Source organism: Parus major, chromosome 1 (assembly GCF_001522545.3).
Source record: "Parus major isolate Abel chromosome 1, Parus_major1.1, whole genome shotgun sequence".
Classification (NCBI taxonomy): Eukaryota; Metazoa; Chordata; class Aves; order Passeriformes; family Paridae; genus Parus; species Parus major.
In genome coordinates, this window is record NC_031768.1 from 94,403,552 (window position 1) to 94,418,147 (window position 14,596).

The following is a 14,596-nucleotide window of genomic DNA, read 5'->3' on the forward strand; positions in this document are numbered from 1 at the left end:
AATGTGGCTGATTCAAACTTTCTAGGACTTTGCACTTTACAGTTTTGGAGCAATCCTTGTTATAAATGAAATCTTTCTGTTTTCTTCTCAGTTATTAATTGAATCTGTCATAAAAATAATTTAATATGTAATACTGGAATTTTGTTCATGCATATGCCTAGTTAAAATCCTTATCTGTAGGCAGAGGAAGCTTATGTTCCTCTCTCCACTTATTTCCATGGAGCACTCAGCTGAAGATGAAGAGGAGTAATTTTTGATATGTTTTTACAATCATCTCCAGTCATCTCATGCCTGGCAATTTCATTGTAGGTAGTAGGGAAATGTGAGAAGACACATATTGTGCAGAACTAAAAATGGCTGCAGATAAAAACAACAATAAGATTGTGAAGCAAACACGTCAGGATCCCAACTAAAATTTGCCCTGCTGCTCTCTGAGTCAGCGTATCTGCATGCCTGGTAGTAAACAACTTGAAAAATGTCCTTTAATTGATAGATTATTACTATTTATGTAAGCATATTTTGACAAACCTGTGGGACAATCCCTCTCCCCATTCTCCCTGTCACCTTACAATAGAAAATATGTATCCAACAGGTCACTAGCTTCCTGCTGGGGCAGCCTCAATTCCACGCATGTCATGCTTCCTCTAGGCCTTCAGATGTGCCTTACCTGTACAGCTGGATGGTCTCCAGGATGTAAGTCAAATTCAGGCTGTTTGAATATAGCCAGAACTGTCCTTCCCCACTTAGAAAATCAGAAAATCAGCCTACACATCCTTTTCATTGCTTCAGGTGTCTTCTTACTGTACTGTTTTGCATATATTCCTCTTGCTCCAGGCTGCTGCAGGCATGGTTGTGTCTCCAAGCTCTCATACAGAACATCTGAGGCAATGCCATTTGCACACTCAAGCACTCAGGTCCCTCTGCTAATCACACTCTTGTCTGGCCTGGACATGGTAAAATTTGGCATACACACATCCATGATCAATCATTCCCTTCACCTGTTCAGAATGAACAGTCCCATGCTGTACTTACACCTCACACCTACACCCCCATGAAAGAAACTGGAGTTTTGTAGCTACATCTGTAGTTCTAAATACATTGCGGAAAATGTTTAATGGTGGAACACTGATTCTCTCTAATGCTAAATTACCAGTGTTTTGGCTTATTTCTGGCCAAGACCAACCAGCATATCCAGCAGTGACCAGAAGAACAGCACACACAAGGACTGATTCCAGTAAGAAGTTGGATTTGAGTTCTTCCTCCCATGTGTCTTCCAACACAATCCCAACAGGGTCTACAGCCTTAGAGCCCTCATTGTCCTCCTGTCAGGTCCTAAAGCATGTAACACATCTTCCAATTTCACACCATGTAGACAGCAGTTTTGTGGGCCAAAACAGCTTTTCTGTTATATCAGAGATTTTGAAATAAAGGAGACAACAAAGTATTATAGCCACCGTGCAGTAATTACCTTGAGGAAACCCTCAGCACATGCACCACGTAGGGTACATGTTTAGACTCTTGGTCTGAGGGCCAGAAGTCATTCCCTGGATCTATTTTGTTCTGTGGTGTAGGCAGGGCATGTATGGCTTATACCCAGGGCTGGTAAGGAAGAGCCAGCACATTTTTACCCTGAGTGCATTCAAGTGAGGCAGGGCCTCCCATACCCCTGATATGGCAGATGAAGTTATTCAGGTGAATAACAGCACCTGCAAGCTTGCACTGTCTGTAATAACCAAAAAAATGAATGAGCAGTCGCTTCAGCGAGTGTTTCTCCCTAGACAGACAACGTTTCTGAAATATTAAGGAAGAGCAGAGGCAACAGAAGTCAGGAGAGAGAGAGCAACAGGAGAAGAGTGGGCCATTTGCTCCCTCCCACAGAGCCAGCTTGGTCTCTGCAAGCAGCTGTGCCAGTTTCTGACCAACATCAATATGTCAATTGTGCTTCTCAAAAATCACAAGCCTACTTTGGGTCTGCCCCCCGCAGGCATGTAACTGTGGGCAATTCTGCATTGGTATTGACAGCTGGGGCACTCAGCAGCAACACAGGGAGCAGCCACAGCCCTGCCAGCCACCCCCTGCGGCAGTGTCATATTGGACATCACTGCAATGGAAAGGTTAGAGGAAACCTTGTTGAAAAGAGAAAGGGCTGACTTTATGTTTAGGCAGCGCCCGGGGCTGCAGTGGGACAGGTTTTAGGGTGGGAGTGCAGAAAGAGTGGTTGAAACTGTGTCTCTGCTTCTTCTTGTTGGCAGAACAGTGTGAAGCTACTAGCTTGGTGGTGGAATTTAACCTGGTTGGGAGACCCACCCCCCCAAGTTTGGAGCATCTGTGCATGGAATATGATGAGGATGATGATATTTTCTTTGCAAAATGGATGAGCAGCTTCTGGGGCCACAGCTTGACAGATGAGGAGAAAGAAGGCAGAGGCCACAAGAAACATCATCCAAGACTCTGTAGTGAAAGGAGGGCATCCCTGCCGGTAAGAGCTGTGTGCAGCTTTCTCTGTGTGTGCATGTGGTGTATATATTAATATAAATTCCATCCCCAGAGGCACAGCACCAGGGATGTATTAGTAGTACGGGACACTTTGCCCAGTAAGTTCAGTTCCTGCTAGCTGCTTTTTGAACTTAGCTGTCTGACAGGGTCAATCCTCTGGAGCCTTGGAATACAGAAAACTGGCTAGGACCAGAAATGGAAGGAGTAGTGTGTAATAGCTGCCTCACTATGTATTACAGTGTTGTCCTGGCTGCTCAGCACAGCCTGGCAGAGATCAAAACATTTTGCGCCTACATATACATAAAGATGTCTGTAACTAATCTGTTCTCATGTAAAAAACTGTATAACCACATGTATTAAAAGGATTTGGACCTAATTATGCAACAATATGGTCTCCAGGAAGTTTTACCCTTTACCCCTTGGGACTTACCTGTTTTCAGGTAAGTGTAACTTCTATTTTAAGCTAGAGGATTTGAAAACAATGATACAACAGATAACAAAGCTTACTAAACTATGAAGTAAGATTTTAAGGTAGAAATACATTCTTTATTCTTAAAACAAGCCAGTTGGGAAAGGAGCAGGTTCATGTGCAGAAGGCAGCTCACAGCTGTCTAAGTGATTATCAAAATAGGTTAAGCTGAAAACAGCTGTTTACAGTATTCTCCTTATTCAAAGATTTTTTAATTTCAGCTTTTAAAAGAACATTTAGGTGGTCCAAACCTGTCTCCCTTTTTTCCGTCTACATCAGTTGTCTTAACAAAGATATTATATTTTCTTACAAACCACTTTTTACTTATATTCTTAGATCATTATGGCTGCAATGAAGCAAATAGTAATATATTGGGGAGGAACAGCTAATCTCTTCCAAACTTTTTTTTGTTCCATGCCATGTTTCCTCCTTGCAAGTTCTTCTTCTCTGCTGCTGTCAGGTTCTAAGCTGTAGGATTTTTCATTTCCCAAACAAATTGGGTAAGAAAAACAAATTAGTCCAAAACCACTTCATCCCTCTTTGAATTCATGGATAGGCTGGAGAGGTAACCTTCTTTCCTAATTTCTGCTCTGATCAGCCACTTTTGTTATTTACTCTTACATGTCACCTCAGCCACAGTTGCAAGACAGACTCTGAGCTAGAGCTTTGCTCCTGTGTTCCATCAGACTGCTGAATACATAACATTCATTAATGGGAAGGGAAAGAGGTGAATTCATTTTACTGTATTTTACTTTTTTCACTCAGAGACACACACATATGTGATTTCTTTAGGCCTCAAGAGAAACTGGAGTGTAAGAATGCACTTTAAATCTCTTTCCATTCAGCAAGGTGCTGAACACATCTTGGATATTTTTGTCTGTATTTGTGTGTGCACAGACATATCATTTGAAGCATGTCCTTATATTCAGTTTGTTCAAAAGCTATTTAAATATTTAGCTAATAGCTATTCAAATACTTTGCTATACTTGCATTCCTGAATCCATACCTAGAAGTTAGATTAAGTTAGCTGACAGAAAGACTATGATTTTTTTGATGTTACTCTTTAACAAGCTAAACATGTTGTGTACACTTAATTATATCTGGCCTTTACATTAGTGCTTCATACAAATTTGTCTTGCTCCACTAGTTTCATATAGAATATGTAAATTTTAACTGCTTTATTTATCAGTGTCACATGTTGACTGGAGGAATGAGACAGGAAGATTTGTCTGGGGATTTTATGATCTGGGGATATATTTGAAATGAACTCTTGATTTGGAAGTTGAGCAATTGGTAGTAAAGAACACTAGTATGTGTTGTCTAACCCAAGCCAGAAATTAAACAAATGGGCACTACTGATGCCTTAGAGATACCTCCAGAATGAGCATCTCCTTGTTGAGAGCAGTAACTTAAGAGCTATTACACCTGGATGTGTGTTTTTTGCAGTTACTCCAAATTATAACTACTTTAAGATTCATTATTGCAAATTATAACTGTTGTAGGATTCAAAACACTGGTACTGTTATTTAAATATTGCCTTCATTTTATAAGAACAGTGCTAATTATCAGGAGGAATAATAACTGAGATTAGAGTGCATCTTTTCTGAAAGCTAATACCTCCACAGCAGGTCACCATGTACCTTTTCTTCTGTCTCAACATTGAAAATTGAGATAACTCCACTGTCTAGATGAAAATCAAGTCAGCAAATTCTGACACAGCAGTTGGGAAAAGCTCCGTGTGCAGGTACAATGGTACTGCCAAAAGAGCACTGCCAGCTCACTTGGTCTCATAGCTAAGGCTGCTATTCAGGGCATCAGCAGCAGAGCAGTCCTGCCCACGCTTCTGCACCATGAGCCTTTTGGTGCTGCATAGCAAAGTGCTCTCAGGGTAGCACAAGAGGTAGTTCTGCTGGAAAATCACTTTCAGCTCCAAACTGGTATGTTGGTCTTTCTAGTTTTTCCTTCTGTTGTGAGACATTCAAGCCACTGCTCCCACCTCAAAGACAAAAATAAACTCCTGTGGTATCCTATCATGGTACAGACCCCATCTTAAATATGGAAAAAGCTAAATATCCTAAATATGGATAAATATGGATAAAGGAAGAATAACTCCCAAACTAACAACGGTGCTCTTTTTTTTTTCCCCTCCACAATGTCTTGGTATACCTCACAAACACTACTGAGATAAGCTTTGCAAAATGCTTTTGCTATTGGGATTCACACTTAGCAGAGGGGAACACAAAATTATATTTGTCTTTCCCTAGGTCACTTGCAAGTCAGGCTAAAACAACATGTAACTCCACTCTCCGGGAAAGCTCAGAGCTGTGTATGTTACTGTGGGACAACACTGAATGTAAAAACTGCCTGGGGATAATTAAGTGAGCTGTTTCCATGGCCTTTATTTAACTTGTTCCCCTGGCAAACTTTAGACAAATTAACTGTGAAACCCTTTTTGAAGCCTCCAGCTATGACTTTCCTTGACACGTTCTAGTTACCCTACATTCAGAACACATAACTCCAGACATTTTGTTCTAAGGAAAAGATTGGAGGCAAAGGAGAACTGATAAGAAGTTTATAACCCTATACATGTATCCACCTTCAAACAGACATTGTTGCTCACAGGAGAAAATTGCTTGGAACAGCTGAGAGTGGTAGCAGAACAGATGATTGCTATTGAAGTTACTGACATTTAATTTAAACTAAACTTAGACTGAACATCTACCACAATGTTGTTACTATAGACCAGTTGAAGGCCAGACCAAAACATTTTTAAGAAATATATGCTTGTCTTTAAGCTTCTCAGAAGGAAATAAAGCCAGAGGAGAGCATCTGAATGTCAGATGTTCCAAAATATCCCAAAAATACTCGGGTCATTGTGTAAACTCCAGCAAACAATGAACATTTGTGCTGACACACTGAAGATTAATGTTCTTACTGACAGCTGTGCAACCTCTCACATCAAGCCCAAAAGATGTAAACAATTAACTTGTCTACAACAGACACTGAGAAAGAGATAAGACAAATTATACTGACAACAATTTTTGTCGTGTGAAGGAATTTTTTTTTTGTGTACCTTTTGTGTGTTTGAGATGGGCAATTAGCAGAAGATTAGCTGTTTTATAAATAGATACAGTAAACATGAGTGGCCTTTGCCCAACACAGGAAAAAGGAGTACTAAGGGACTGAGAAACAACCCCTGAGATCCGTTGGTGCTTCTGGCTTTCCCGCACTGGCAAAAAATCCCCATTTTGATAGTGGAGAATTTAATGTATCATGCAAAGGCGCTGTGAAAAAAAGCACAGTCACAGTAATATGATTGCATAGACCTGTCGCACAGTCACAGTAATATGATTGCATAGACCTCTGTGTAGCTTTACCTTTAGCCCACTGAGGCAGATGGGCATTTCAGAGGACACCTTGTCTCTTTTCTGGACCATTGCTGCCATATCAGTAGGTAAACCACAGGTTTTTTGTTAAGGGCTTAACTGAAATTCTGTCTGTGGAGGGAAATTAAAAAACAATACCTTAGTAAAAGAAAACATTTGCAGATTTTGCAAAACAAGATTGATAGAATACAATCCCCCATTTCAGCTATCTTCCTGTGTTTGGTTTGGGGTTTTTTTTTCCCAAACCCTCTAGGAACAGATACCAGTGATTTTTACCATGAGACAGTTTTTATTTCCAGGAAAGAATATATGCTGATGCTATTAAAATCCGAGAGAAGACATTTAGTTTGTTGAGCCTGGTATGGCATGTGTGCTCCTGTCCCTCAAGCACAATGTGATTGGTTTGATGCTTTCTAAAGCAACAATACAGTATGACCTTACAGAACTTGCAGCTGTATTGACTGGTTTGAAACCAAAGTTAAAATAATATGGCAAAAATCATTTACACTACTCTCAGAGGCAGTCCATAATACTGGACATAGTAAGCTTATGCCTGGGAAAAAGACTGGAATCAGTACCATGTATTTTGCAAACACTCTTCAATGTCAGGTACTTCTGCCAGGTGTGAGATTTATTATTTTTAGCATCTCTCATCAAGTCTGTCTGGTCTGATGCAGCCACAGCCATATGAATGCACAGCCTCTCTATTCAGAGAAAGGCTGCATAGGTCACAGTTGTGCCAGTACATTTATAGTAGCATCTGGGCCAGATTGAATGAAGTTGTGTGCAGGACACGTGTCAGGTCCCTTACAGTCCAAGGTTTGTAGGTTCATGTGAACACTACCAAGTTGGTTTAGTTCTCCCCTGTTTGTTAAAGTAACAAAACAACCAATGCACACACCACAAACTACTGCTGCTCTGAGTGTAGGATTTTCTACTGGATTTTCTTAGAAAACATTGCAGAACTGGTGGGATAAATCTTCCTTTGTTATAAACAGTCACAGCTCCCTTAAAGCCAGCAGAACTTCTCAGGGTTACTTAATAGCTGAAGGCTCAGCACCAGGCTTATACAAAACAGAATCACAGAATCAATTAGGTTGGAAAACACCCCTGAGATCATCAAGTCCAGCCCTTGACCATGGCACTGAATGCCATATCATGTCTTTCCTTAAAGATCTCCAGGGACAGTGACTCCACCACCTCCCTGGGAAGTACATTCCAATGTCTAATCATCCTTTCTGTGAAGAAATTCCTCATAATGTCCAAAACATATACACACTCAAAACTGTATGCAGTAGCTGGATGCTTGGAGTGCTTTAATCTGACACCTGCAGGGGTGTAATTTTCAGTACCTCCCATCTCACACAACTTTCACCATCTGCATCTTGCCAGTGTTCAGCTACTCATCCTGAAAATACAGCTCTGTATGGTGTCCTTCTCACACCTCTCTTCTATGGGTCTGTCCTTTTCTAAAACCACCAATACATGATTCCACAGCAGCTCTGTATCAGTTTAATCTCCTTTGCAGACATTCAATTAAACACAGCTGATGCAGATCAATAGCTTTTATCTGCATGCCAGACTCTGGAAAATTGAATCACACCAAAACTAAACAACTGTCTACTCACTCCCCCCTTTAGTCTTGCAAATGTAATTGTAGAAGTCTGTTTCCTATTGTTCCTTTGGTAGGGATGTATCCCTCAGTACCCTGGAAGTGCTCCTTCATTAGTTCAAGACAAATGTGCCCAAGAAACCAGCAGAAAATTCAAAGCTGGGCAATAAGGCATCTTGTCTGCATGTAGGCTGCGCTGGAAACTTGGCAGAACTGGGTGAGAAATGGTTGCTGTCACACTCTAAACTCAAACAGCTGATAAGACCTGGAGCACTGTGGGTCAAAGCTCTTATCTGACTCATCTGGCCACAAAAGGCTGGGTAATGCTTTTTGAGAGTTCTGCCAAGAAACTGCAGCCAGGTGTAAGGCCTGAGTTTTTGAGGTTATGAAGAGTCCTAGTTCCTTTTAGTGTCAGTGAGCACTAAGAGGACCCAGCACACTCTACATTTGAAATGTTCGTTGTGTGCCAAAACTTAAATCCTCAAACCCAGGAATAATAGGAAATTCTGCCACTGCTGCCTCCAGAAAGCAAGTTCTTGGCAGTGGGATTCTCTTAAAAAGAAAGATACAGAATTCTGGGGAAGGTCCTTCACTTTGCAGCACTGTTTGGGAGAGTTTCTGTGGCAGAAAAAAGTCTGCCTTGTGAACACTGCTTTGCTATTCGATAGTCAACAAAGATATTTTGTTTTTCAGGCCAAGCTTTCCTCCCTCCACGCAACACGACTTCATGCTTCTGCCAAAGGCTCGTCTTCAGGCCACCTCAGGGGCTCCAAGGAATTTCAAGAAGACCAAGATGTCAAATGCCACTTCCACAGTAAGGCAAGCAGAACACCTTCAGCAGACAGCTCATGTCCAGAGACAAGATCAAACTCCATTCAGGAATTTGCAGAGTCCTTTGAAAAGCAATTGCATCTCAAAAGCAAACGCTCAGTTTCTTTGGTAGGTAACTTAAGATCATTACAGAAGAAAAAAGCCCAACCAACCAAGTCAGCTTCATCCTTTGTGGAAATGCTGTCAGTTTCCTGGGGGAAGTGCAGAAATAAGCTCCAATTGCAATTTCATATTATGTGGTTTCAAATTACTACAAGTAGCACAAACAAGGTTAAAGTTGTATCATTAGTGTGAGGATTCTTGATGTGGTGTTACTGTCGAGGCTTGTTCAGGAATGTTTATCCTCAAAATGAGACACTGCACTGGCTCGTGTGGCAATGTTTTCAGAGGTTTCTATGGCTGTGGCCACAAAACATGATGATACAAACCCAGGTTTGCTTCACTTCTGCTGCAAGACCCAGCTCACTTTTTCACTGCTGCTGACCTGACTTAACCTGTGTGGAGTTATCTGTAATACTGCCAGACACTGCAGTGTTTGAGAGGCTTCTCATTTACCCCTCAGGACTCCATCCATCTGCTTTCTGCAGTGTCACCACACATCTGCAGCAGCAGCTATTGCTGTAAGTAGTGGAACATATTTCCACTGAAAGGGCATGCAGGCAACAGGGGATTCTCCTCCCATTTCATCCTTTCCCCCCATCATTCTGTCAAGAGCCATGAGCATTTTGTCTGGTGTGTGTTGATGAAGTGGCCAATAACAACTTTTTGTCTATGACACTTTAATATATTTTTATTATTATGATACATGCTATCGTCTGTATCATGCAATGGAAGAAAGAGTAATAAATCCTAACTCACTTTTAAGTATCAGAAAAACACTATCAAATTGTCTCTCCATTCAAAAAACTGTGCTTGAATAACACCTGACATTAGCATCAAATAATGACAGAAGGAAGCATCCTTTCTTTCCAGTTTCTTGACACTGACAATTTGTAAGGGAAAGTAATTTTCAACTCTCTTTGCACAGCAAGAGAAGGGAAAAAAATATCTTTTCAATAAGAAGCATAATTACATGATCAGTCCCATAATTATAGTAATTGCATGACCAGTTCTCTAAGAATATGCAGAATTATGATGATGACAGTACTGTTACACCATTGTCAAAATTTCAAGTGCATTCTCTAATCTTCTTTTTCCTCTTCAGAAACTATTCAATTGATTTCATTTGGAAATTTACATTGCCTCATGTGCCAACGTTCACCGTTGGTTGTCTGGTTTATCACTTCTAATTCCTCAAAAGTGCCTGTGGCTAGAAAGTCTGAGTGTGTAGTTGATGTATGATTAGGTAGAGTGAGCATAATGTATTAAATATGGCTTTGGTTCCAGTTAAAAGCATGGATTCCAGTGACCCCTGTAATCAGCAGTGAGGTATGCTGAGCTGTATTTTACTCTGTTTTTCAAGCAGACCAAGTTGTTGCCATTCCCTCAATCACAATTGTAGTCTGGGAGATGTGAAGGACTTGTGAAGCTCAAAGAACTGAGCAATAGGTTAAAAATCTGAAATTAAATTTGGGCTTAAACTGTTGTCTCCAAATGGAGCATTTGTTTTTGCATTCAGAGCTCTGTGGGTACAATTCAAACCACCATGATCAGATAGGTGAACAGGGTGGGAAAGGTAATTAATTTCCTTCCTGGCATATTGCTTTGCTCGTACAAATGTGTCTTTGAGAACCCTTCAGATCTTGTTTCACAGTGAGGTCTTTGCAGCTAGCACTGAACAACCTTCAGGGATGTAAAGATGGATCACATGAAAGGTTAGAAAGATGGAGTCTGGGCTGAAATCTCAGGGCCCCTCCCTTTGTCCCTCCTGTTTGCTCTCCAAGTCCCCTGAGCCTGTGACCTTCCTATCATATACAGAGTAAAATTGAAGCATGTGTGCTGATTCTTGCTGAGATTTTAGGGGGATGGGCCTGGGCTTTGAATTTGAGCCCATCATGGTAAAGCTGATTTTGGTGAGGCAGGTTTCTGCAATATTTTGTTACATAGTGAAACAAAAGAATGAGCATTTTTTTGTTTGTTTGTTCTTGGAGTCTCTTTTAATTTCCTGCTATTTTTTTCCCCCTGCCTTTTAGCAACCTGAAGGTGCAAAAGAGAGACGAGAAAGAGAAAAATTGCATTTGAGAAAAAGCAAGTCTCATAAGAAAATGGGAGAGAAATCAGAGGCAAGGAGAGATCGGGAAGAAACTGAAAGTTCAGAAGTACCTGCAAAACACAGCCAACATTTTCCATCACAAGCAAGCATTCAGAAAGGTTATGTATGCACAGGAAGCTAGACTGCATTGAGATAAACAAGCTTAACGCTCCCCCTGAAGAACAGAGGGGGCATTCTTGTTCTGTTTTGACTAGGAGAGGCCTATTAGCTAGAATAACCCCTAAGCTGTAAAATAAAAGTAAAATTCAACTGCAGCACTGGCACCATGTTACTGCTACTTCCTTTCTTTACTTTTGTTATTACAAATGTGACCTTTGTCATAGGAGTGCATCAGTAGCAAGATCCAAGTTAGAGATTAACCATGATAAGAGCATTTAAGGCATATTCAGCATTGCAGCAGAACAGTGGTGGATGTGTTCCTGATGGAGACCACTATGTATTGCAGAGCCATGCAAAGCCTTATGTCTCTTTTTATAATTGAAAACAGGTTTTTTGGTAGGTTTGGGAAGAAAAAAACACACATAAACAGCCAACTGCTCCCTGGCCCTGACATTCACTTAGATTTCTCTTGAAAACAGGTATCTTTTTGCTCTGATAATCTTTCAGCTCCAAATTTATGTAAGTGAAGAGAAGCCCATGTTCTCTTCTAGACCTCTGCAGTATGACTCATTTCACTGGTATCTCCCAGCCCTCTCCCATGTCCTTAATCCCATTTTCCCAGTCACACAACTAGTCCTTTCTCCCAACTTTACCCTTGTTACCTTGCTTCTTTTGTGGCCTTTCCTCTCTCCATTTACTTCTTTACTGCCGTGTAGCTACCAACCTCTTTGGCTACATCTCTACTTTTGCTTCTTCATCAACATCTGAGCCTTGCTGAAAATTCTCCAGTGAAATCAGAGATGTTCTGTCTCTCTGTCTCTCTCATATTTCCATATTATCTCTTCAATGGATTGCTGAGGCACTGCAACCCTTTTTCCTTTTCCAGAATTTGGGCCAAACTGGCTGTCTATGGTAAACAGGACCTAGGAAAACTCTGTTCCTCTGGCAGAGGATCTCCTAAACACAGGTGTAAATCTCATCTCCACATGCTCACCAACACATACACACTCCCACAATTCCCCTATGCCCCCCTTTCTTCAAAGAGTCAGTGTTCTCTGCAGATACAACCCAGCTTTCTTTGGGAACAATCTCCCCAAGCCTAGGATGGAGAAAGCCTCATTTGGATAATACAGTTAGAGAAGAGTGATGACTAATGAAGTCATGAATGAAAGTCGAGGTCTGATGGATATTCTTCTTGTGATTTTTCTGTAATTAAAAAAAAAATCTTACCTTAGAGCCTTACTTTTGAATATTCAGCCCTTTAAAAGCTTAGGGCATCCTTAACACTTTGTAACACTTATATCCATTAAGGAATTATGTTGTTGATTTTGGGTTTTTTTTGAATTTAGGGCTTTGGGGGATATATAAGAAAGCAATCGAACCCTTACTGATGCTTGTAAATTGCTTCTTGCCTGGTAACATATATTATAAACTAATAAATCTAATAATGGAAAAATGTTGTTCCTATGCATAGCTCCTGTCCTTCCCAATCGATATTTAATTTTTACAAAGTTTTTCTGTCTGCCAAAACTTAAATACAGATGACTTTTCCTTTACAGCCTTAATCTGAAGACTGCATTACAAAAGGTGTGGGTAGAAAAGAACGTGGCCAGCAGCATCTGAGCTCCTCAGATGAGCCCTCTCACATACATCCTTTCAGGCAGCAGCTTGTCCTCACATCTTGGGAGAGCTGAATGCTGTGGCTGCATCAGCTTTGCCTGGATTTCAGGCCATCAGCTGCCTGCTCCTGTTTTACAGACAGGTTAACTCAACAGGCCCCAACAGAATTTGCTTGTATTCATCAGACCAACGTGCTGGTTGTACACCACACCTGATGGAAAACACCAAACAGCTAAAACAGGAGAGCCCTGTGTGGCTGCCTCTGACTTGCTGGTTACCATCTCCTTGAAAGCAGAGAAGCTTCACTGCCACCAGGGCAGCTCTGCCTGCAAACAGCTTCCCTGTGTTTCACCTAATCCCATCTCTCAGATGGGAGAGTCTGTAAGTGTTTGGACCAGCCCATCAGCCCCATGGTGAGACTCTGGAAACAGAAGCTTTCACACAATGCCCTCTATTTACTCAAAATCATTTTCTCTTGCTTTGTATCATGGCTGATTAGACCAACAGCCCTTTGCAGCTCAGTCCCTTCCAGTCTGAGGCAGTAGTATTACTTAGATGGACTGAAGTTTGCATGACAGATTGAAAGCATTCTCCACAGAAATTAATAAATATTCCATAACAAATTGGACATTTGGGAAGGCAGATAACCATCCAAAGAGGATTGTCTTTGTTGATTGCAATGGCACGTCTGATATTTGTGTTTCCACAGGAGGTGGAAAATACAAGAAGTCAGAAAGACTCCAGAGGGTTTCCATTCTCACAGCAGGTCACTAGTTCACTTGTGACTAACATAAAAAGTAGTCACTGCCTTGATTCCATCCTGAATTCCCAGAGCAACGGGGCTGCCTGCAGGCAGCTTCTGCACAAACACCCATTCCTGGGCAATCACTGTTTGCTTTTTCTGCCCTTTCCAAGAGTGGGATGGCTGCAAGTTGTATCAGAGTCCAAACCCTGGACCTCATGGCAGTCAGGCTTCAGTGGGAAGTGAAGAAAAAGGGATGAAAAAATCCATATGCTCATTAATAAGAAATATTGAAAGCATGAAACAGAAAGGGGAACGAGCAGGAAAACTGATGTGATTCAGGGACCCATGAAGGAAATATTAAACTTGCTGTGTCTCACAAGTGGAAGATGATGGTCTCATAACACGCTCATCCCTGTGGATTCTTCCAGCAGTTCAAGGCTAGCTGGAAAGTGCTCCTGTGGGAAAGGAAGATGTGGGTACATACAAACCTTTCAAGAGCAAGAGAGGCTTATACCTCACTCTTTTCTGAGAGGGCTAAGAAGAGGACATCAGTTGTGGTTACCTCATCTGTCAGTTGGGCAACCCCAAAGCAAAATATTTATGCTTGCTTCTCAGGTGTTATTGAATTGGAGAACAGTTTGGAGGATGAATTAAATTTTGGGTGCTGGTTAACTTATGATGTATCAGTATATGAAATGCCACACAGGTAAAATGATGTAACACCTGTATATATGTACCTGCTCACAACAACCCTTTCTGGGCAAAAAAAAAGGGAAATATTTAAATGCATTTATAAAAAAAATGAAGCAACCACGATGTATGACTGAAGAATATAGTACATATTAAAAAAAATATTGAATACAAAAAATATTAAAATATTCATTGGCAGGTTTTTGTTCTTTAGCATAAAAAATGGCATTCAGGTAAGCACAGCCCTGGCTCTGAATGCACTCAGTGTACATGTGAATAGCCTAAAACAACTCAGACATATAATCAAGCTTGATAACTTGTTTTGGGTTACAATGCAAGATGTAACCAAAAGTATGTATTGCCAGCTGTTAAAACCAGGTGGGGCAGTGTTCTTCATCTCTTCCACGATCCATCCTCCCTCCAGGGGGATCTCTTC

At 41.0% G+C, this 14,596-nt stretch overlaps 1 protein-coding gene across 1 annotated transcript; it reads left to right on the top strand.

Annotated features, from left to right (window-relative positions):
• The first annotated feature begins 2,273 nt into the window (after positions 1–2,273).
• Positions 2,274–11,219, top strand: LNP1 (leukemia NUP98 fusion partner 1). The gene is made up of 3 exons (XM_033513336.1): positions 2,274–2,479; positions 8,657–8,902; positions 10,927–11,219. The coding sequence occupies exons 1-3, from the start codon at positions 2,333–2,335 to the stop codon at positions 11,125–11,127; spliced, it is 594 nt and encodes a 197-aa protein (XP_033369227.1). The 5' UTR covers positions 2,274–2,332; the 3' UTR covers positions 11,128–11,219.
• Positions 11,220–14,596: the final 3,377 nt, after the last annotated feature.